The sequence below is a fragment of the Pseudophryne corroboree genome, chromosome 1, assembly GCF_028390025.1.
Source record: "Pseudophryne corroboree isolate aPseCor3 chromosome 1, aPseCor3.hap2, whole genome shotgun sequence".
NCBI classification, from domain to species: domain Eukaryota; kingdom Metazoa; phylum Chordata; class Amphibia; order Anura; family Myobatrachidae; genus Pseudophryne; species Pseudophryne corroboree.
The window spans coordinates 1,139,185,579-1,139,210,493 of NC_086444.1; the positions used below are offsets into that span (position 1 = coordinate 1,139,185,579).

A 24,915-nucleotide genomic window follows, 5' to 3' on the forward strand; every position below is an offset into this window, starting at 1 on the left:
AATCCTGGGGGGGAAAATGCGTGGGTCCCCTTTCCTAAGCATAAGCAGCCTCAGGCTCTTTGAGCCGGTCCTGGTTGTAAAAATATGGAGAAAAAATGGACAGGGGATCCCCCGTATTTTTAGAACCAGCACCGAGCTCTGCGTCCGGTCCTGGTGCAAAAAATAAGGTGGACAAAAAGCGAGTAACCTCACCGCTGACCGCAAAGTTCCCACCATTGAAGATAATGGAGCGGCTTTGTGATGCGCTGTCTGCCAGCTCAGACGCCCATAGCCAATCAGGAGAGTACCATGACGTGTCGCTCCCTGATTGGCTGAAGGGACCCTCTGTGACAGGAGTCACGGGGGTCTCAGCATTCGGGGAAAGGGGTCCCATGTGTAAACATGGGACCCCTTTCAGTCCGTGGTCCGGGTATGCGGTTTGTTTTTTTGCCAAGTACGTGGATTACAAAAAAAGAACAGGACACACTGGATTTAGGTGAGTATAATTTTATTTTCAGGTACCCTGGATTCTACTTGGAGACGTGGACAGAGTCGGCGTGTGAACATAGGTAATTATGTGTGTGTCGGCATGTATGTAATAAAGTTGTACTTTCACGGTGTGCATGTCCTGTTTTTATTTGGGTATTTTTCTTGCAGTAGAACTACAGGTACCAGCGGGCCCGTTTTTCCCCCGCATGCTTGTACTTGTGGTTCTCCAAGTACCAGCTAGCGGGGAGGCTTGCTGGGACTTGTAGTTCTTCTGCAAAAAACAATATTCTTTGATTTGTCACTTGGCTGTCAGCCCCCCATCCGCAGCCCATGGATGGGGGGGGCAGCCTCGGGTTTCACCCCTGGCCCTTGGGTGGCTGGAGGGGGGGTCCCCTTGATTTAAGGGGTCCCCACTCCTCCAGGGTACCCCGGCCAGGGGTGACTAGTTGGGGATTTAATGCCACGGCCGCAGGGACTGGTATAAAAGTGTCCCCCGGCTGTGGCATTATCTCTCCAGCTAGTGGAGCCCGGTGCTGGTGTAAAAAATACGGGGGACCCCTACGCTTTTTGTCCACCTTATTTTTTGCACCAGGACCGGACGCAGAGCCCAGTGCTGGTTCTAAAAATACGGGGGATCCCCTGTCCATTTCCCCCCCGTATTTTTACAACCAGGACCGGCTCAAAGAGCCCGAGGCTGGTTATGCTTAGGAGGGGGGACCCCACGCAATTTTTTTTAGGGTTTTTTAACCATTTTTGTGCCTTCCGAAAAGTCGAATTCAGGACGCACTTATCCGTCAATTGGTCCGTTTTTCGACAGCGGGACTGTCAAATACGTTTTTTATTGAATATGTCGAATTCCGGCTAATTTAAAAACGGGCGAAAAAAAGCCGCAATTCGCCCGGAATTGCATATATTCCTATATCATCAACAATTATGGGGAATCTATATCTATCCCCTCTTCAATTTTTTTTATTAAATTACACATAACTTGCTACTTTATTTATTTTTGTTTTTGTATTTTACAGGTAATTCACTTATATTTGCATTTTACAATGTATGGTTGGATATCTGGAAGGGCCTAAAAATTATAGCTAATGATGTACTCATAAACAGCTGCCTAAACGTATCTATAAAAATAATACAAACATCTAGTAATTGTTATTATATATGGGGAGAGAGTGAGATATATATGCATGTGCATATATACTGTATGTATTTATATATAATTCCTTGCCATTCAGGATACGTTTAATCTGTAGGTGTGGCTCTTGATTTTGAAAAGTTCTATCTGCTTTTTGATTGGCTCAATTATCTGTCTATCTAATTGTCTCACGATTACTGACCATTGAGGTCTCTCTATATATAGTCAGTGAGGGTGGTGTGCTATGGACGCTGCAAGTGACAGGATGTGAACAAGCCTACGGGTGAAACGCGTTATCCGCAGCTGATGCCGCTGCCTGTGGGAGGCTTTGTGAACCCGCACGCCTGCAACACATTTATTTCTACAATAACCCTATTAACGTCAATTCTAGGTACTGAACTACCTTGGCCCGCTCTCATTCTTGCATTGCGCTGCGGCATCCTGCAATGTCATTTGACACCAGGTAGCCGCATACGCTCTAACGGGAACAGTAGAAGGGCCACCTTCCTTCCTTCCTAACCAGTGGATCACCCGGCCTCGCTCTCATCCTTCATCCGCTGATTACCATAGGTGTTGGCTAATTAAGATGGTGTGACAGCAGAAGTTGCAGGGAAGTCAATTCACTGAACTCCTTTTCTCCTTTCAAATCCAGCTCTACTCCCTGATTAACTAAACATACATATATACATGTTAACTTCACATGCTTTTTATGTGATTATGCATAAATGACTATATACAGTACGGTTAAACTGTCACATTGTGTTTATTTGATATTGGAATTATGCTCTCTGCAATGTGACTAAATGTTTGCACAAGATATGGAATACTAACGGGTACAATGTTTTTTTCAGTGCGTGGCCGCAACATAAATCTGTAACTTTGTATTTAATGTGCAAACCAGCTGCAATATATCCATTAGCTAATTGTGGGCATCTCAGTCTGGTGCAGATACCTCATGCAGGTGACTGTTACAGAGAATAATCTGGCTGTTTTAGCTAAAGAGGAAAGGAAAATCCTGATTTACTGGCCTGTTCGAACTGAAATTTGTCTTTGTACCGTTATGTGTGAAGGAAAATTGCCTCATTGTACTTATTGATTATGGGACCATGCCCCTTGCAAATGTGATCAAATGTTTGCATAGGATATGAAATACTAACGGGTACAATGTTTCTCTCAGTGCGTAACACAAACTTACAACTTTGTATTTGATGTGCAATACAGCTGTAATATATCGATCAGCCAACGGCATTTCAGTCTGATGCAGATTGCTTAATAATCCACGCATTAGATACTTTCTGCGGGTAACTGTGATAGAGAATAGGCAGCTTATTTTTATTATTTTTAGTTAAAGAGGTTAGGAAAATCCTGACTTACTGGCATGCTCCAACTGCAATCTGTTTCCTTTTGCTATTATATGTGACACGATGTGTATGACTGAGTAGTACACCTAGAAAGTTAAGTTGCTACATTGTACTAATAAAGCTTAGCACCGTGTTTTGTGCCCTGTGGACTACTCAGTAACACCCTCGCTGTAGATATTATATGCGGGGTGTCTGTCGCAGTGAAAAAAGCTGCCCATTTGATAAGGAGGAAAGGGTAAAAGCTTTTACTCACTGGCCTGTTTCTGACTGAAGTCTGGTTAACTTTCCAGTTACGGTATATGGATGATATTCTATGTTTGTATATGGTGGGCTTGATGCAGAGTCGGCCTTAGGTATAGGCAAACTAGGCAAATGCCTAGGGCATTTGGTATGCTTAGGGGCACCATCAGCTCCTGCTGATTAAAATGATATGCAGCATGCCTATATTCTGTGTGTGACTGCGACTGTATCTGCATACGAAATGCTACGTTGCAGTGTATTCCTGGAAATCACTGTAATGTAGTATTTCCTATGCAGATACAGCTGCAGTCGCACAGGCATGCTGGATATCATTTTAATCAGCAGAAGCTGCTTGTGCATCCTAGCCATATAGTAATGCAAGTAAGATACATTTTCATAAACAAAAGGCGCCCGACGTTAGCAGAGCTGCCAGCTGACTCACGCCAGGCATCTCCTGCAGAACTAGCGGTGGTGCTAGGGGGCACCAGACAAAATCTTGCCTAGGGCATCATATTGGTTAGGGCCGGCTCTGGCTTGATGTGATCAAACACTAATAGCTACGATTATATCTCAATGTCAAAAGCTGCCTATACAGGTTGAGTATCTCTTATCCAAAATGCTTGGGACCAGAGGTATTTTGGATATCGGATTTTTCCGTATTTTGGAATAATTGCATCCCATAATGAGATATCATGGTGATGGGACATAAGTCTAAGCACAGAATGCATTTATGTTACATATACACCTTATACACACAGCCTGAAGGTCATTTTAGCCAATATTTTTTATAACATTGTGCATTAAACAAAGTGTGTCTACATTCACACAATTCATTTATGTTTCATATACACCTTATACACACAGCCTGAAGGTCATTTAATACAATATTTTTAATAACTTTGTGTATTAAACAAAGTTTGTGTACATTGAGCCATCAAAAAACAAAAGTTTCACTATCTCACTCTCACTCAAAGTCTGTATTTTGGAATATTCCGTATTTCGGAATATTTGGATATGGGATACTCAACCTGTATATCCTATTAAGGAAAAGGGAATTTCGGCTTATTGGCTTGCTCTGTCTAAACGTAGCTCATCTATCTGGTCACTACTTATGCCAACAGTTCATGCATTTACTTAAATGATATAACATGTTTATACTCAATAAGAGGTCCAGGAGATAATTGAGCTTTGGGCAGACTGCTTAATAATTTCATTTTGAACGATATAGGCAGGTGATTGAATTTAAATAATTACCTGTTTAGTAGGTTAAGGAGGACATTTTATTTATCTAGTGCTGGCATTATAGATATTCCATAATATTGGATCACTATGTGTTTAAAAAAATAAATTTTGATGTTTAAAATATAAGGGAATAAATTCCCATATTGAAGGGTTCCTGCACCCTTGGTAGGGATATATTCATATATTTCATTGAGCATATTTATTAGCTACTATTCTCTACACATAATATTTTGGGTGCAGATTTGGAAAGACACACTATCTGTCCAGCACTAGCCAGTACCTTTTGAGCGATCTATGCCAAATAATATTCGTTATAGTAGTAGGTAAAGGCTTAAATATTATCAGTCGTGTTGGTATCTAACCATTGGGTTTACGTAGCTTATAATATACCCACATTGGGAGTATTTTCATACCCAATAATTATGCAGGGCAGAATTTCACTGCTGTACTGACTGTTTTTATTTTTATGTGTTTATGTTATTTGTCCAAAGAAATATATACAATCCCGGATATTTTAAAATATATATAATAAAAGTTATATTTTATTAACATTAGTATTTCCCTGTACAGTATAATACGATAAATGAGTGCCCCCAAAAAAGAGTCTTCTTTTCTTTCCTTTAATGATATATGTTATTCCTGACTCTGGGGAGCACCGCCAACCAATGAAATATGAATTTTTTTCTTTAAATATTACGGTAGTTGGTCATCTCTGAATTTAAATCAGTCTCCTGCTGAAACTTTCCCTCCTCTCTTAGGGGAGATTTTCCAGAGACAGGAGAGGTCTAGTTTTGCCTCGCAACTTTTTATCTCTTGGGCTCACATTAAGGTAAGGTGACTGATACATGGGGTATATTCTGCATAAAAGACCTAAGTAAAGTATTCAGACTGCAATACAGGATAAAATTAACAAATCCCAAATTATCTGCCAGATAGCAAAACAGATCAAAAACCCTCCAAAACAAACCACCCCAGAACCCTCCACCCTGCATTGCCTAACCCCAACCCAGGCTTACTTGGATCCCAGTTCCCCCTGAACCAATCTACCACTACCTAACTACCCACACCCATCCGACACCTGAATAAGGATATTAAAGACACATGTCTGAGGGGGGAAATAAAATAAATGACCTTAAGATGGGTCTAGCCAGCCCCGTCTCCCCCGCTAAATACAAAAAATGGACCACCATCCAAAATCAGTTACATACACAAATTTTCCTTTCCCCCGCACCCAATTAACCGTACCTTGACTAGCTAACCTCATCCCCACCTAAACAAAGTATATCAAGGACTCGTACGACCTTAAAACAGGAATAAATTAGTTCCAACCTTCCCGCTACACAGAAAAGATCAGTCATATAAGAAAAAGGAGTGTAAAAGCAACAGGATAATACCCAGACATATATGAAATCACAGCTGTATGAAAAATTAGAAAAAAATAAACGAATATAAAGAGATGGAAACCATCTTCACCATCAAAGCTTAGCAATAAATGTTGACATAATGTTACACTAGTCCGGCCAAGGCTCAACACCTTGATAGGATAAGCCGAAAGCGATAAACCTGGACCAGCAAATACAACAAACAATAGGGTAATATCCAGGGAGTGCAAGTACCAAGTCCCACAGCACTGACGCAAACACAGGAGATAGAGGCTGGATTTTTGGAGAGGACGCAGTTAGCTCCATCCATCCCCAGTATACCAAGTTCCACAGTGCCGGCTTAACAACAGGAGATATTGAGGCAATATTTGTAAAGAACACAGCAGTTTCGGAGCAGTCAGAAGTGAGATGACAGAGAACATTAGGAGCAATCCCAGTGAATGGTGGCAAAAAATCCAAAGCACGCTCAGAAACCGATGATATAACGAAACGGGTCTTTGAATGAACTGCAGGAGAATTGAAGCACACAGGGATTGGATCGGCATCCAGTACAATAAAATCCACAACGCCTGAACAGGATATAGCTGGAAGCACATTGACGTTAACTATGGAGCCTGGGGATATAACCACCATTTTGTTAAACTGAGTAACAAGTCTCTCAGTGGAAGCAGTAATGGCCTGAAGTATGTACTGCAGAGAGCTGACCATCTTGAAGGCACACAGACGCCAAGGCAAGAGATTGAGCACAGTAAACGAATCTGAGCACCAGCTGGGATGGCCACAAACGTTACACAACAGAAGGAGTTTCAAGGCACCAGGTAGTAAAAACCTCCAGGGGTAAGATGGCGGCGGATAGCACACCGCCAAATCTCACCCAGCAGGAGGCACAGACGATGCAACCAGCTAACGGCAGCAGACCCATTAAACGGAAGCAATGAAAACAGGCAGCCAGCACTCCTCTCACCACCAGAACGCGCCGAGCAGGAGTGGCATCCGTGGGGCCGTCAGGGGAGAAGCGAACAGCAAAATGGTGGCTATTGGCGCCTCACACCTGCAAGCATCAGGGTACCGGTAAAGAGACAAAGCAGGAGCCGGACGGAGGATCCCCGGAGACACAGCTGAAGAATGGAGGACAGCAGCAGTGAAGCACCACACACCGCACTGCAGTCGCCGGAACTGGAGACAAAGACACCGGGACTCTGTGCAGAGGCAGGGCTAACTGGCTGATCACTAGGATGCACACATGGAGACCCTGAATTTTCAACACTCCAAATAGCCCCGCAGCAGCAGGTGAGTATTCAGAAAGAAGAGATACAAGATGTTTGGGGTGGAAAAACAGCCGCTAACAGGATATTTCAAAACCAACCTGGTTTTGCTTGTAAATGTTTGCCGATGTAAAAATACGGGCATTCTCGCACAAACCCTCGCACCTCCGGCTTCTTGCACCCTATTACATTTACCCTAAAATGTTGACATTTGTGTTAGGGCTAGGGATAGGCTAATATTAAAAACATTGTTGACATTTCGTACATGTTTACAGTGTCACGGTCAATGACGTCATTATGAATGTCAACATATTATACTGAACCCATTGACACGGACATGACCACTGATACTTTCATAGTACGGTCACTGTGAGGAGTGCTGCTTAATAATTAGCGTGACGTAGCTGTGAGCAGAAGGGTAGAGCAGTTTTTCACATTTAACCTAATGTGTTTACAGCAAGCTGCAAGAAACAATGTAAAAATGCTTTCTAGATAGTGGATGGCAGACACATGCAAATAAACCCTTTCCTTTTGGCATTTTTTATTCATTAATAGCCCCGGCATGAAAGTAGTCCACTGTATTGTACTTTGTTTTAAATCTTGTTTGTTATATCTCAGTACTCCTTTTTGTTCCAAAGCTCTGCCTGTTTTCCAGGATAATTTATTAGTACGTTTCTCTCTCTGAAAGCAAACGCATTAGTCTGCAGTTCTAGTAATCAAGTTTCTATTTACTTAAATTGAAATTAAATTCCTGCGCTTTTTATTATGGCGTCCAGCCTCTTATCTTGTCTCAGTAAGTCATTAGCGCTGTTTGTTCTCTTTAAGGTGCGCGGATTATGAGGATGTGGGCATTTGTAATGGCTCTGCGCTATCACCTTTTAGTTTTTGTAAGCTGTTGATTAAGTGTGTTCTCGGGCAGGTGATGTTTTTAATTATCCCTTAGATGTGCACCGCAAGACTGAATGGCCTCAGCTGGCATTGTATTTTAGGTTCTGAGCTCAAGGCTGCCTTTTGGTAATAAATAATATGCCACCTTTATCCCTGTCGGGCATACAACACCCTAGCCATCTAATAACCCCATAAGCCTCTTTGCTCTGATGGCTGTGTGTGTTCGGTGACACCTCTCTGCAGTGCCCACATTCAGCTGGTGCAAGGATATGACTGAGCGCCTGCTTAGCAAGGTTCTCGTCAACTTATCACCATATCTCCCTCCTGTCCCGGAAGCCTGGGTAACATCATACCAGTGAATCTCCCAGCAGAGATAAGACAATCAGGTGTCTGAAATAAACCTTATTGACTCTCTTTTTGAAGATGCCACCATTAGATCAGTCAGGTGTTTTCTAAGAAACCATTATGTTTCCTTATCGCCTTTAATTCAGTTAGAGTTCAGATGATACATATGACCCACAGGCAGCTTAAAAAATGTTTGTGTTTGCAGTTGGGTCCACGATGGCTCTTAAATATATGGCTGCAATCACCAACGTCATGTAGAACCCCATAGGCCCTCATTCAGAGTTGAACGTAGCCGCTGCGCCACATTCAGATGGTCTGCGCATGCACAGAGAACACATTGCACGTGCGCGACCCTTCACCGTGCGATCGTATCTCGGAAGGGACCAACTCTGAATAGCCCCCATGGTGCAGTACCTTTGTATGAGATGTATTTAGAGAGGTACTCAGGACCTATTTACCTTTTTGCCATAAAAAAATGGATAACACCATAGTAACTAGATTTTGTATTCTGTCAGTACCATTGGGGGTCCGGGCTTGTTTCTTCTACAACAGGAAGACCACGGGCGTGTGTATGTGGAGTGGTCAGAGTAGGACTGGTGCCTCTATAAAACAGGGTCTCGCCAGAGGCTGCTGACCCCACACTGCACTTCATTGGGGGTTTTTACAGCTCGCTTAGGATCTGGAGGGCGGGATATTTATCAAGGCTGGGACCCAGGCTGACTGTTTCCTACAATCCCTGTCCATTAGAACAAAAGAGTAAAAAATAAGCACAGATCATTTTGAAATAAAGTCTAAATGAGTAGAACACTCCCCAAAACCCTTGTTCGCTACTTCATAGATAAAGAATAATAATTGTATTTCTTCTTGTTCCAAAAAGGTGATCAAGTCCTTGTTTCATGCTTGGGCGGCCTTTATCCTAATCTGACCCCCCCCCCCCCAAATACGCAAATAAAACAACCACCTGCACATTACAAACAACCAAGGGGAATGATCACTGCTAGGCAAAAACTCCACTAGTGCCCGTGCATTGGCCGTTTATAATGAGTTCATGGGTTCTTTTAAATGTTTTTTTTTTTTTTTGGGTGGGTTTAGGGGAGGAGTTGTTTCAATATGGACTGCAGCAGATCAAGATGAAAATTACATTTTATTTCCTATTTGGACTTTGATGAATAAACAAAAGAAGACTTTAATTTATAATATAGTGCTAAATGAGTGATTTTGTCGGTGTTGGGTTTTTTGCTGTTGTTGTCGTTGTTGCAGCAGCAGCAGCATCTTGGGTTTGAGCAGAGGTAACTGTCAATCACTTGCTGTTCTCTGCTAATCAGCCCTGCGCGTTTCTTTTCTGCAAGTGACTGATCGGTTACCGCTACTTATTCCATAGATACCAATGGTTCATTAATTTGAGCCCTGACATGAACTTAGTTATTATTAGATTCATAAGGCGTGGTATGTATGCCTGTTCTGTGCACCTTACATTCCACTGGCACGTGTCGTACATTTTCTTCAAAGTGCTGCCTGAAGAAGGGAATTTCTATATAATGATTTGGGAAAATGAATCGCATCTGAGTACGTTGTTCTGCGGTTTGCACTGTGCTTTATCAGTGCTACTGACCATAGAAATATTTCTATGTCTAAAGCATAGACTTGTTAAACAGATCTTGAAGGCCTGGGGAAATTCAAAATGTATTTAGAGCGAGAGCAGGCGCTAGGTTGCCAGGATACGTAACAATTGGACCATGTTGCCTAAACTCCCAGCGTTTCATGATGCGTTTGGAGGAGAGAGCTGTGTGTCACCAGAAGGCTCTTTAACCAGCTTCGAAATTTTTAGACTGGCTCCTAAATTCTAAAAACTGTGTTGTCCCAAACTCACAGTTCTTGTTGCGAAGGAAAAATGAAGCCTCATCTGGCTTCAGGCCAGTGGTCACCGCTTCCCTTTTGCCAGGACTCACTGAAGTAATTATGAAGAGCTGCTGCGCTGGGACCGTGGCTGCAGATAAATCAGTGTACAGCCCGGATCCGTCCCGTGCTCCTGAGGTTCCTTTAACTGGACAATTATTTTCAGCAGATACAAATCTGGCTCATTCCCCTTTAGGAATTGTTATGTTCCCTCTTCCATACGTTCCTTTGTATCAGTACAATCAGGCCTATTCAGGTTCCTACACATAATTAAAATCCCTTTCTATCCATCTGATGTTTTCCAGGTCACTCTCCCTGTTCACTTTATATTCAGAAGGCTGGGATTCAGACTGCGTTATATACCCGAAGATCTCCTGGATGAAAAATGAGCTGCTGTCGCGGCTGGCAAAGTGGTCCACAGAGGACAAGAGGAGCGACTTTAAGGGCACCCTGTCTCTCATACCTGTGGATAAATATAGCAGGCTGTACCAGAGCCTGAAGGAGAAATACAGGGAGATGGTGAAGGTAACTGGCGCTGCAGACATGCATGTTTCATAGCTAGGAAAATGAAATCATAAATATGAATTGTTTCCCATGCTCTGTTACCATTTGTTATTGCCCCAAACTATTTCCCAGCACTATACATCTTGAAATGACTGTAAAACCCTATTAATGTTTTGCTAAGTATACAGCAGCTACATGACACATACACACACAAGTTGAAAATCTCTTCTCGCTGATAACAGACGCATGTTCCGTATCGTGTATAAATGCCCCCCTGCAGCATATTCATCATTGTACGCAAACCCAATGGTCTACGTACAGTATATCTCCGATGATGGGTCGCCTGGGCACGTGCACTCTCTGTTCTGTGTCGTCGCACACCGTGTCCCTATAAGCCGCAGCCTGAATGACTGGCTGCAGTCATCTGGGGGGCGTGGATGAGCTGCGCTGGGCAGCATTCCCGAAAACGAAGACGTGTCGACGTCATCCCCGTTTTGGGAGTGCTGAGGCCAGGGTTACTGGCCTCCTGAAGCCTGAATAGCCCGGCCTTCCTGAGTAACCTGAGGGTTATGCAGAAGGCCGAAGTTCGTGTAAGTGATCCGATCTTACACGAGTGCATCTCCGGACGAGCAGTGGACCACACGAGCCTGCAGGAGGCGTCTTGCAGCATTAGCATATTTTAGTACAGCAGCTGCATCTACAGATGTGTCCTTCCTCAGCTAGCCTCCATATCTAATGGGTCGAGGCACACGAGAGCAGACAACACCGGTGCGGCATCGGCCAGCGTTGGGCGTCATATCCCTAATTGTATCGCTACATGAATAAGATGCACAATCAGACTCTGCTGATTAAAATTATGCTCGGCATGTGTTTAGTCTGTGTGCGACCACAGCTGTATCTACATCCGAAATGCTACGTTACAGTGTTTTCCAGGAAAACGTGTTATGGGACTTTCGCTGAACTGGTTGCGAGCTCGGAGGCTTAATCGCAGACAAAATAGATGCCATACTGTGATGGAGATTCTGCACTTACAGTAGCAGGGGGGCAGGAGCAAGTTTCCATGATGCGCCAAATAGTTGCACCTAAAGACGCTGAAAGGCATATTTAAGCATCTAAAGGCACTCACGCAGAAACGAGGATGATCAGTACACCAGGGAAGTGTGTTAGCGGTAAAAGTGTGCCCTCCATCTGTACTGTCAGAGCAGTGACTTTAATGCATTGCTAAATTAGGGTGTGGGGTCCAGTTCCCTGGAAGTTTGTGTATGTATTCATATAAGGGTGAGATCTCATCAGTACGGTGACTTTGTAATCATAATATGATTTTATTTGAACTTTAATAATTGCAAGTTTTGAGTGATTTGCTCTGGGCTGTTTACATGAGTGATCTTTGTGTTTAGTGAGGCATTGAGATGATAACGGGTGGGCTATTACACGTATGTGTGGCTCAGCACAGAATTCTAACATGTAACATCTTGTTGTGTTGTATGCATACTACAACAGCTGTTTATTTCTTCCCACAGGTCTGGCCTGAAGTCACTGACCCGAAAAAGTTTGTGTATGAGGATGTTGCTATAGCAACCTACTTATTAGTAAGTCTAGTGACCAGGTTTTATTTATAATATGGCCAAATATCGTGCTGGGATTATGTGAGTAGGTATACCACATGGGGAGAGATATTTGTCATGTGCTAAAGCATTCAGCATTATTATGAAGGTAATTCCCATCCAATACCTAAGGTACTTTTGCAGTAAACTATCCTAACCATCAGATGAAGCCTGTTACAATAATCAGAAAGTAATAAGGACAATGATATAATAATCTGCTTTTCTTTTTCGTCCACTAGGGGGCACAGGAGAAGGCTTTCTTCAATGACCTTTGAAAGCCATATAAGGTTCATTAATTGCACTGCATTCTATCTTCTCTCTGTGGTTTTCATCCACGTTGTTATATCACAAGGGAGTTTCTCTCCGTCTGATGATAGTAGTACAAACCTGAAAAGCACAGAGCGAAGCGTAAGCAATGTGTTTAGTACTAGCATGTAACAAGTTCATGAATGCCATCTGCTGCCCTTTCTGGTGTAGCGTTACACCTGCTCTATTCTCTGCTGCTTCAGTCAGAAGAGTACATTTAGAAACGGGATAAGGGGGAGTCTGGGCAATTACTTTCTCAGTTACTGGTTCTATTAGGAGAGCTAAGAGAACACAAGGTAACAAATTCCAATGTATACTATAACACATTTATTGACTCTGAATCATTTAAGAGATTTTGAGGAGATTTATCAAATCTTGTAAACAGATAAAGTCCTAACCAATCAGCTCCTGTCATTTTACAGGCCATGCTAGAAAATTTACATTGGTTGCTGTGAACAACTTTTTCACTCTTTTCAACATTTGATAAACCTCCCCCTTTATATTGAAGATGTTTTCATTTATCATAGGGTGTAACAGTCATTGGTTTTTGAGGTTGTATTTTGGGCTTGTGCGTGTTGACCAAACAGGTTTTATATTTTATAGGTTCTCTGGGAAGAAGAGAGAGCAAAAAAGCATCTAACGCAGAAGCAGTCCTTTATAGACTTAGGGTGTGGAAATGGGCTGCTGGTCCACATATTAAGCAATGAAGGGGTAAGCACATTCTCCACATGTAAAATCAGATTTTAGCTTTGCATCTGTTGCTGCTGTGCATTGTGCTAAAAGTATAAAGCATATGAAGTCATTCTGACCGCACATGTAGCGGTAGCAGTAAAGCTGCCAAATACTGTAGTTCCAAGGACGTTGCCCTAGAACCTGTGCAGTGCCCGGAATGATCCCATCAGAACTGCTCTAGGATTGCTGGGTGACCTGCTGTTCCGCAATCGGCTACTTACTGTTATTGTCTAACTTACACTAGAACGATAACTGCTGATTGTAATTTTTGATAGTGCAGATTTTGCACCTGTTGCTAATTATTGGTTAATTATGGACCCCCTAAAAATATAGGGGAGCGGGGGTTGTGTACCTCACTGGACCTTATTTAACAAGGATGACGCACTTAAGTACGGTATGACAAATTAAACTGGGCTGTAATATTCTTGAAACTACATACAAACTCGGACAAACAAAACCTTTATGAAAGCTTCTTAAATTGGATATAACCTACGTAAGTGGAGCGCAGGGGCAGCAGTGACACGGGTCACCAGTCATCCATGTAGGTGAGCACATGTTTGGAGCACTTTAAGAATTATGTTAACACCTTGCAAACAGAGCTAATATATCATTTCAAAGAGACGCTGTCCCTAATGGGCCCTACACACTTGGCGATGTTAGCGATTTTATCGACCAACGATATTATTGATGGTCGACTTTTTTTTTTTTTCTTCCCTATAACGATTTTTGCCTACACACTGGATGATACCAAAGGGGCAGTTTGGACGATATGAGAGTACATACATCTATTTCTCTAGAATCCATAAGGGATATTGGGGACACATTAGTACGGTGGGTATAGACGGGGTCCAAAGAAGCCAGTGCACTTTAAATTCCTTCCACTGGGTGTGCTGGCTCCTCCCCTCTATGCCTCCTCCTACAGGCAGTTTAGAAAAAAGTGCCCTCAGGAGAGGATGCACACTCTGCTAGCTCCAACTGTTTGGGCAACAGCATACCTGCGCCATGGGAGTTAGGGGGAGGACGGTCACCGGCCTCCTGAGGTGCAGAGCTGCTTCCCCGCTGCAGGACCACCGTCCTGAGGGGTTGTTTGTTCAGCGTGGCACTGTGCCTTGGCTGTCGCAACCGCAGCACGGCGCACACCCCTAACATAGCCTGAAGGTGACATCGGTGGTGAGTACAAACTGGGGACTCCGCTAGGGAGGGTCCCCCCGGTTCTTGGTGTCAGCAGCAGCGCGGGTGAGGCATACGGGTCCCTCCTGGGGGGGGATCCGCTATAGCCCCTGCGTAAGACTGGCAACCGATGGCTGTACCTAGCATGTATAACTACAGCAGGTTTAGGAGACAGGACCAGTATAAATATATATAGGTAGCTCCGGCGCCATTACGGGGGGTGGAGCTACATCAGAGCGGTCTCAACAGCATTTTGTCGCCTTCCTCTGCATAAGCAGCAGCAGCCTTACACAGCTTCTCCAGACTGTCACACGCTGGATCACTGGTACAGGGTGTTTAGTTAGGGGGAGAGCCGCTGTTTGTTCACAGATTAATTCCTCTGAGGGATTTACATTATAAAAACAGTTCTCACTGTTACATTAAAATGCTGACAACCTCACTGGGGTTCTGCAGTGTTGTGTGTGTGCTGGGTCCTCTCTTCTTTGTGTCTCCTCTCACATGCAATAGGGCAAGCTTGCATTGTTATCAGTCTGTTGTTGTATGTGTACTGTGTGTTTTCATAATGGTAAAACAAAAGTTATACAGTGTGTGTCATACCAGATTTTCCCCTCACTCATCTGATTCCATATCATGTGAGCAGTGTAGTCAATCCTCACAAAATGCTGAGGACCATGAGGGGGAGAGTCATGAGCCCACCTGGCTGTGGGCGAACAAAACTATGATGGCTTATATGTCATCTCAGCTCAATGCTAATAAAACACAAGAACTGCAAAAAGCAGTAGCTGCCAGGGCTGATGTCCTTCCCCTTCCCCCCCTCCCTGTCTTATACAGGTGCACAAAAATGATTCTGATGATGATATACACGATGATGGGGTCGGTGTAGATCCCTTAAGTGGGGATTCCACTTCAACACAGGGTATTGAACCCCTCATTTTAGCTATTATGGATGTGCTAAAGCTACCCCTATAGGACGCTGCAAATCAGCAGTCGTTTTTCCTTCCTCAAGACAAACTGACTGTCACATTTCCTGATTCTAAAGCATTAGATGATTTATTTAAGCTAGCCTGGAAGAATCCAGATAAAAAATATCAGGTGTCAAAACGGTTTTTGCATACATTCCCCCTTGCCCATGAGGGTAGAAAATTTTGGGAAGAATCTCCGGCTGTAGACGTTTCAGTCTCTCGCCTCTCTAAGGAGGCGGTTCTCCCAGCTCCGGGCTGCTTTACGGTAAAAGACCCGGGGGATAGGAAAATTTAAGCTTCACTGAAATCCATCTACATTGCTGCATGCGTATCTCAAAGAAGACCGGTTATTGCAGGTTGTTGGATGACACATGCAATTCACTCCTGGGCTACTCAAATTCAGGAGGGTCTCTCGGGGGGCATGACCCTAGTTACTACGGTGACTTTCCTAAAACACATTCAGGACACGGCAAGAGTCCTTTGTGACTCCCTAAAAGAGATTGGCAATGTTAATGCTAAGACTATTGCTATGGTTGTCTCAGCACGCAGAGCCATATGGTTACGTCAGTGGATTGCAGATGCTGACTCCAAACGCAATGTGGACTCTTTTCCCTTTACAGGTAAATGGCTTTTCGGAGGTGAATTGAACGCATGGATCTCCAAAGTTAATGCTGGCAAATCCGCGTTTCTTCCTTCAGGGGCTCCGCCTGCTAGACGTACCTACCCGGGACCGTCTACTCAGTCCTTTCGGTCCACCAGATTTCAATCTAGGGCCACAGGTGCATCAAATGCAGCTAGAGGCACCAGGGGTAAACCTAAGAAACCAGCCTTTGCAGGCTCTCAAGAACAGAGCACCAGTTCAACTTCTGCAAAGACCTCAGCATGACAGTGCCCGCCCACCTCAGGAGGATCTCGAGATGGGAGCCTGGCTACGTCACTTCAGCCACATCTGGGAAGGTTCCTGCCAGGACGCCTGGGTAAGGGACCTTATTTCTCAGGGTTACAAGCTGGAGTTCGATGGTGCTCCTCCCTAACAATTTTTCAAATCAAGCTTACCAGCTTTGGAAAATATGCGTGTTTCGCTACTACAGGCCATTACAAAGTTGGTCCGGTCCCAAGTCATTGTTCCAGTTCCCCTGCAACAGCAAGAGAAAGGTTACTACTCCAGTCTGTTCGTTGTGCCAAAACCAGACAGGTCTGTGAGGCCGATTTTGAACCTGAAGTCCTTGAATCCTTACCTAAAGGTTTTCAAATTCAAGATGGAATCTTTGAGAGCAGTGATCGCAGGCCTGGAACATCAGGAATTCCTAGTGTCCATGGATATCAAGGACACCTACCTTCATATCCCAATTTGGCCTCCCCATCAGGCCTATCTGAGATTCGCACTGCTGAATGATCACTACCAGTTCCAGGCATTATCGTTTGGCCTGTCTAAAGCTCCGAGAGTGTTCACGAAGGTGATGGCGGAAATTATGTTCCAGCTCGGGGTCCCAGGGGGTCAACAAGGGCCCTTACTTGGACGATCTCCTGATAAAGGCGAGTTCCAGGGAGCTCCTACTGCTCCATGTAGATCTATATACCTTCTGTCACACCACGGGTGGATCCTCAATCTACAGAAGTCCCACCTGGAGCCATCTCAGCGGCTCCTGTTTCTGGGAATGCTACTGGATACTGTAGCGCAGAAAGTGTTCCTCCCAGGGGACAAAGTGAGAACTCTCTAGGAAATGGCTTGCACGGTTCTCCGACCGACTTGAGTTTCCATTCATCTTTGCATAAGATTATTGGTTAAGATGGTAGCCTCGTACGAGGCCATTCAGTATGGACGGTTCCATGCCAGACCATTTCAACTGGACATCCTGAACAAGTGGTTCGGTTCCTGTCTTCAGATGCATCGGATGATTCAACTGTCACCCCGGGCCAGGATTTCACTCCTGTGGTGGCTGCAGTCTTCCAATCTCCAAGAAGGTCGATGCTTCGGAATTCAGGATTGGATTCTCCTCACGACCGATGCGAGTCTGCGAGGATGGGGAACTGTCACCCAAAGGGTGCAGTTTCAAGGAAGGTGGTCTGCCCAAGAGGCCCTACTTCCGATCAACATCCTGGAACTTCGGGCTATCTACAATGCCCTGATTCAGGCCTCCCTTCTGCTCTGGGATGAAGCAATCCGGGTACAGTCGGACAATGCCATGGCTGTGGCGTACATCAATCGACAAGGAGGGACAAAAAGCATGGCCTGCTTGAAAGACGTATCAAGAATACTCCTAATGGTGGAACGAAATGCAATGGCACTGTCCGCAATCTTCATTCCAGGAGTAGACAACTGGGAAGTGGACTTCCTGAGTCTCCACGATCTCCACCCAGGGGAGTGGAGCCTACATCCTCAGGTGTTTCAGCTAATCATCGACCGGTGGGGTTGCCCCCAGATCGACTTGATGGAGTCTCGCCTCAACAAGAAACTTCACTCCTATTGCTCGCGAACCAGAAACCCTCAGGTGTGCGCAGTGGATGCACTGACGTTGCATTGGCCTTACCGGCTGGTCTACATATTTCCTCTGATTCCGTTGATCCCGAAGGTGCTCAAGAGGATCCGGGATCAAGGAGTACAAGCAAATCTGCTTGCCCCAGATTGGCCCCGGAGAGCGTGGTACGCGGATCTTCTGGACATGTCCGGCGAAGACCCTTGGCCTCTACCACTCATAAGAGATCTTCAACAAGGACCGTTTGTCTATCCGGACTTACGGCGTCTTCGTTTGACGGCATGCAGGTTTAGCGGAACATCCTAGCTCACAGGGGCCATTCCAAGAAGGTTATTGCAACCATGGTTCAGGCCAGGAAACCTGTGACGTCAAAACACTATCATCATATCTGGAGGAGATATGTCTCTTGGTGCGAGGAACGCACGTATCCGCCTGCAGTGTTTCTCTTGGGACGTTTCCTGCAGGCTGGTGTGGATAAGGGCTTACGTCTGGGTTCCATTAAGGTCAGATTTCAGCTCTCTGTTTTCTTTCAGTAGAAATTGGCAGTGTTGCCAGAAGTTCAGACCTTCTTGCAAGAGGTACTCCATATACAACCTCCCTTTGTGCCGCCTATGGCACCCTGGGATTTGGATGTAGTGCTGGCATTTCTACAGTCCTCCTGGTTTGAACCTCTGATGACGGTAGAAGACAAGTACCTCACGTGGACGTCTGTGATGTTATTGGCCATGGCTTTTGCTAGACGTGTCTCAGAATTGGGGGCCTTATCGTATAAAAGTCCGTACTTGTTCTTTACGAGGACAGAGCCGAGCTCCGTACTAGACAGCAGTTCCTGCCGAAGGTTGTTTCGGCGTTTCATCTGAATCAGCCTATTGTGATTCCGTCCTGTTCTGACGCTTCTGCTCCTCTGGAGACATTGGATGCTGTGCGTGCCTTGAAGATCTATGTCAAGCATACAGCTTGGATCAGGAAAACTAATTCCTTGTTTGTGCTCTATGATGTGCAGAAAAAGGGTTGCCCTGCTTCCAAGCAGTCCATTGCTCGTTGGATTCGACTTACTATCCAACAGGCCTATGTATCGGCAGCCTTACCTGCTCCTAAGTCTCTAAAAGCCCACTCTACTAGATTGTTTGACTCTTCCTGGGTAGCTGCCCATGGAGTTTCAGCTTTGCAACTTTGCCGGGCCTCTACCTGGTCGGGGAAGAATACCTTTGTGAAGTTCTACAAGTTTGATACCCTGGCCAAAGAAGATACCCAGTTTGGGCAGGCGGTGCTGCAGATGTCTCTGCACGTTCCCGCCCGTTCTGGAAGCTTTGGGACATCCCCATCGTACTAATGTGTCCCCAATATATGAATGCTAGAGAAAATAGGATTTTAAATACCTACCGGTAAATCCTTTTCTCGTAGTCCATAAGGGATATTGGGCGCCCGCCTCTGTGCGGTGACGTTCTGCAGGTTCTCTGTTAGATGTTACATGTTCAGCTGTTTATGTTGCCAGCTGTTGCTGGCCCAGTTGTGTTGTGGTGTGCTGGTGTGTAAATCTCACCACACTTCTCGTTGTTACGTTCCTTCTATCAAGTATACCTATAACTGCCTGTAGGAGGGGGCATAGAGGGGAGGAGCCAGCACACCCAGTGGAAGAAATTTAAAGCGCACCGGCTCCTTTGGACCCCGTCTATTATTATACCCATCGTATTAATGTGTCCCCAATATCTCTTATGGACTACGAGAAAAGGATTTACCGGCAGGTATTTAAAATCCTATTAACGTCCAAATTGACATGCATGTATAAACGAGGATAGATCAACGATGAACGATAGCGGGCCGCGAATCGTTCATCGTTGATGCATACACACTGACCGATATGAACGATTTATTGTTCATTTTTGAACAATACCGTTCATATCGATCATCGTTATCGCCAAGTGTGTAGGGTCCATAAAGGTGTTTGAAAGATCCGTTTTAGTCACCTTGGCCTATTTCTGGAACACCAGTGCTACCTAATTACCTAATGACCAAATTACTAAAGATCACCAGCATTAAAACAATATTGCAATGTATTTGTCTTTTAAAATGAAATATAGACATCTTTGTGCCTGCCATTTAAAGCAATACATTAAAGTAATGCCAGACATTTTTAACTATTTTCCAATATCACTATATACTGTACGTTTTTCATTTAACCTATTTATTTATTTAATTATTATTATTATTATTTTTTTTAAAGCACCGAGGTCGAGGCATCGATGTTCGTAGAAGAAAAATATGGGCGATGTATGGGTCACAAACTGTTTTGGAGGTATTCTGAAAATTTGCTTCAAAACTAAATATGTTCCCATGAAATCTTAGCGTGCCAATAACGGCACGTTTCCCGGCAAACAGTTTACGGGTGTGATATTTAAATAATTCGTTTACACCGGATGTTCTCAACTCTATCCCTCAAGTACTCCCAGCAGGTCATGTTTTGAAGATTTCTGTCTGTGGGAGCAGGTGGGATAATTACTGACCTAGCAAAATAGATGAACTCGCCTTCGTATGGTTAATGGGGGGGAATTCAGTTGTTTTGGGTGTATAAAAATCCTGTCTAAACAGGTCTGTTTAGACACCCAAACTATTGTCAAGATTCAATTGTTGTTAGGGCACACATGCATATCGCATGTCACGCCCAAACAGACAGGGCATGGCCGTGTAAAATGACTAAAATCATCTAAAGTCCAGCTTTGGGCATCCAAACTCCCGTTCGGATGCCCAAAGTGCCGACTTAGCGCGCATTTCTTCTCGTGCCTCAGGAGGCTGCGAGAAGAAATGTCATCACCGCAGCTGCTGGGCATCTAAACAGCAACAATTGAATTAACCCTCCCCAAAGAGATCCACAAAATATGACCCATTGTGGTTACCCAAGGGTTGAGAACCACTGATCTACACTGTTTCAGTTAGGATATTTTGTGTGTGTTTGTTTTATTTTGGTCTATTTTATAAAATGTTTTGTACATTTTTGTAACATGAACTCAGTTTTCTGTGATCTACTGTGACTCTGAGGGGTGTTCTTATAAGCTCTTGAAATAAATGTTTAGAAGTGTTATATCAGCCAAGACAATTGGTGCCATTTACAACTGTGTATGAGTTTTCATTTATTTAGGGCCCTGAATCATTTCTAATTTGCGGAAGCATTGTTTCCCCAGGAATCTTCAATTACGCCAAGTGATGATTATTTATTTCCAGACACAGACTGGATAATCGGTAACCATTCTGATGAACTGACGCCGTGGATCCCGGTCATCGCCGCTCGGTAATGAAAGCAGAATAAAAACCAAACCAAATTATATACAGCTATGTATGTAGTAGGCACAGGTTTACTGGGAACAAGCCAAACAAAGACCATATTAGGGCCAGTTCACAAAGACACTAAGTGGTATATTTAATGAGGGTTTACAGGAATGGAGATGTTTCCCAGAGCAACCAATCAGATTCTAAATGTAAATCTCATTTAAATTTGCATATGTCCCCGTATCCTGCACATGAATAATCCTCTATCAGAGTCCATAAAGCATGTCCCATCTGACTCCTCCCATGCCCCATATGACTCCTCCCACACCCTTGACCATATCCACAGAAGAGTCTATGGGGGTCATTCTGACCTGATCGCACGCTAGGATTTTTCGCTGTGCTGCAATCAGGTCACTACTGCGCATGCGTATGCACCGCAATGCGCAGGCACGTCGTACGGGTACAGAGCGGATCGTTGCTGAGCGATGGATTTAACGAAGAATCCATTCGCGCAGCCGATCGCAAGGAGATTGACAGGAAGAGGGCGTTTATGGGTGTCAACTGACTGTTTTCTGGGAGTGTTTGGAAAAACGCAGGCGTGTCCAAGCGTTTGCAGGGCGGATGTCTGACGTCAATTCCGGACAAGAACAGGCTGAAGTGATCGCAGTGGCTGAGTAAGTTCTGAGCTACTCAGAAACTGCACAGCACTTTTTTGTAGTGCTCGGCTGCACATTCGATCGCACGCTTGCAAAGCAAAAATACACTCCCCTATAGGCGGCGACTATCTGATCGCAGCGCTGCAAAAAATAGCTAGCGAGCGATCAACTCAGAATGACCCCTTATCTTGCTGCAAAAATGTAACGTGTGCACAATTGTTACAGTGTGAGGTACATATATTTTTCATCTGTAAATGTGTAGTCCTCCTATGACTGTGTAGGAAGATTTTTTAATTTACTAGTTTTAACTGTATTTACGTTTAAGTTAATTTTGATCCAATTATATGCCAGTACAAAGTACATGGAAACTAACACAAGTTAAAAAGCTAAGACTGCAATAATTTGAGCTTAGATTTGGCTTGCACGTATATATATGTTATATATATGTTATATATATGTATTCACTAATCCACATGATGAGTTTCCGCAGAGCGCGTCTACAAGACTGTCAGTCCCTCTCTGTCTTCTCTGTTAGACATGGCAAGCTGTGTATGGGGGTGACAATATTACAAACACCTCAGTTAGGCCCGTGTATGCACAGTCAATTATACACACACTCACATAATAAGTGTGTCAGATAGTGTTTCTCCTTCATCCACTAGGGGCCACTGGAGCGTAGTTACAATGGAGCTACAGGCAGGCGGGTGATACATTTACACTCCCCGGCTGCAGCATACACACTTACAGGCAGCCGGGGGATAATGTGGTTTTTAATTTGATAAGTGAAACCGCTCCCCGGCGGCAGCATACAGGCGGCCGGGGGATGCAGGGAGAAAGCACAGCAGCGGCCATCAAGAACGAGGGGGCGGAGCTAACTCCCGCTCTTTTCGGCGGACTCAGGCTCTCCGCTCCCCGGCCGCAGCATACAGGCGGCCGGGGGATGCACTGAGACAGCAGCGGCCACAAAGAACTAGGAGGGCGGAGCTAACTCCCGCTCTGTTCGGCGGGCTTTCTCCGCTCCCCGGCCGCTGCATGACGAGATCATCAGTGAAGTTGATCCTTACCTGTTCCTCCTTATGGGGAAACAGACATGATGAATGGGGGAGGCTGAGTATGTGATTATACAGTTCCCCTGCACCACCCTGACCGACAACCGGGGTGTGTGTCATTCTGATACCATCGCTCACTGATGATCACTAAAAACACCACAGTCCCCCGCTCCCCGGCCCGCTGAAAGCTTCTTTCCTCTCCTGGCTGCGCAGGGAGGATTCTTAATTTGCTTAACATGTATAAGGTATGAGGGGGGAAGGGGGGTGAAGCTTATTCCCCCCGGCGGCAGCTCCCAGCTCTCATGGTCTCTAGGCAACACACCTGTCTCTGGGGTTTGTAGCTTTTCTGTGCAGTGTGCTGCAGAAATATTGTTACATCTTGCTTTGGCTACATTCCTCCCTGCAGGGGAGTCAGGACTCAGCTCATTAATAATTAAAAATCTAGTGGCCCCTGTGGAATCGGAGAAAGGGATTTATTGGTAAGTACCAAAATCCTGATTTTACTTCCTATTTCCTGTTACAATGGCAATGGGGGTGTGAATCCGGAGCTTTCAGGGATGGAATATAGGTGGTCATTCCGAGTTGTTCGCTAGCTGTTTTCGTTCGCAGCGCAGCGATTAGGTAAAAAAGCGGCACTTCAATGCATGCGTATGCGGCGCAATGCGCATGTGCGACGTACTTTCACAACAGCCAATGGTTTTTTACACAAGGTCTAGCAAAGCTTTTCAGTCGCACTGCTGACCGCAGAGTGATTGACATGAAGTGGGTGTTTCTGGGTGTGAACTGACCGTTTTCAGGGATTGATCGTAAAAACTCAGGCGTGCCCGGAAAAACGCAGGCGTGGCTGGCCGAACGCAGGGCGTGTTCGTGACATCAAAACAGGAACTGAACAGTCTGAAGTGATCGCAAGTGCTGAGTATGTCTGAAGCTACTCTGAAACTGCTCAAAAATAGTTTGTAGCCGCTCTGCGATCCTTTCGTTCGCACTTCTGCTAAGCTAAGATACACTCCCAAAGGTCGGCGGCTTAGCGTTTGCACGGCTGCTAAAAGCAGCTAGCGAGCTAACAACTCTGAATGACCCCCATAGTGCGTGCTGGATATGACATTCTAGTGATCTAGTAGATGTTGCATCTTATTGGACTAGTTGATATTGGGTAGAAAACGTGTATCGTGAAAACTTACACCATTGTCCTCTGGAAGTTGCATCTGCAACGCTTTGGAGTTCCTGTATGTACAGTGGTCCTCCAGTTACCAAATAAAGGACGAGACAAAGACGGGAAAGTACTGTAATCTGGTTACAAAAATTGGATCATACTGGGTATCCCCAATTGTCACACTCACCTGTGCAGGAGGGCGGCTTGTCCGGGACAGTGGAGCCGATGAGAAGTATTCTCTAGTCTTTATTACTTTTTAGCGTTAGCTTATCTTTGTTGTCAATTATAAACTGATAGGGTGGTAGGGGGGGGGGGGCTTCATCCCTGCGCAGCCAGGGCCTTATTCAGATGTGGATAGAGGTGCTGCAGTGTTTGGTACTTTGCACGTGTGCCAGATCCGTACTGCGTATGGGCAGCACAAGTCTGCGTTGTAAGACGCAGTACGGCATCAGATAGTCAGTGATTGACAGTCTGATGCCGTTTTGGTACGGGAAGGGTGCTGCATTGGCTTAAGTTTCCCAAAACGAAGGTGTGTTGCCGCCATTGTGGGTGAGGGACGAGACCAGGATCTCCGCCAGAGGAATGAGATTTCCTGACCTCATTGTTTTATTTGCAGCGGCCAGCTTGTGCAACCCCATATGTCACGCAGCCGGCCGATGGTTTCACAGATGAACCGATGATGCGTCCTAGGAAGCTAGGATCATTAATGGAAGCATGGCGCTTCCTGCTGCATTACCATATTAGAGCTATTGCTGCTGCGTCTATGTAAGCCTCCATCTACATCTGAATAAGCCCCCCAGAGACGAGGTT

General features: G+C 44.8%; 1 protein-coding gene, 1 long non-coding RNA gene and 1 other non-coding gene across 5 annotated transcripts in view; 2 read left to right on the forward strand and 1 right to left on the reverse strand.

Annotated features, from left to right (window-relative positions):
• The window catches only part of TRMT44 (tRNA methyltransferase 44 homolog), a 325,304-nt gene that overhangs the window by 294,555 nt on the left and 5,834 nt on the right, over positions 1 to 24,915 (forward strand). For all 3 annotated transcript variants that reach the window (XM_063924178.1, XM_063924184.1, XM_063924169.1), the window contains exons 3-7: positions 10,534 to 10,753; positions 12,253 to 12,321; positions 13,246 to 13,353; positions 20,208 to 20,279; positions 21,163 to 21,269. In XM_063924178.1, the coding sequence (XP_063780248.1) occupies positions 10,534 to 10,753; positions 12,253 to 12,321; positions 13,246 to 13,353; positions 20,208 to 20,279; positions 21,163 to 21,269 (576 nt within the window). The remainder of the gene's footprint in view (positions 1 to 10,533; positions 10,754 to 12,252; positions 12,322 to 13,245; positions 13,354 to 20,207; positions 20,280 to 21,162; positions 21,270 to 24,915) is intronic.
• LOC134928455 (uncharacterized) overlaps positions 12,317 to 24,915 on the reverse strand; it is a 166,290-nt gene continuing 153,691 nt past the window's right edge. The window contains exon 4 of the long non-coding RNA XR_010177931.1: positions 12,317 to 12,723. This is a non-coding gene — a long non-coding RNA (uncharacterized LOC134928455). The remainder of the gene's footprint in view (positions 12,724 to 24,915) is intronic.
• Positions 22,945 to 23,078, forward strand: LOC134932639 (U8 small nucleolar RNA). Its single transcript, XR_010179434.1, has one exon. It is a non-coding gene; the product is annotated as a U8 small nucleolar RNA (small nucleolar RNA).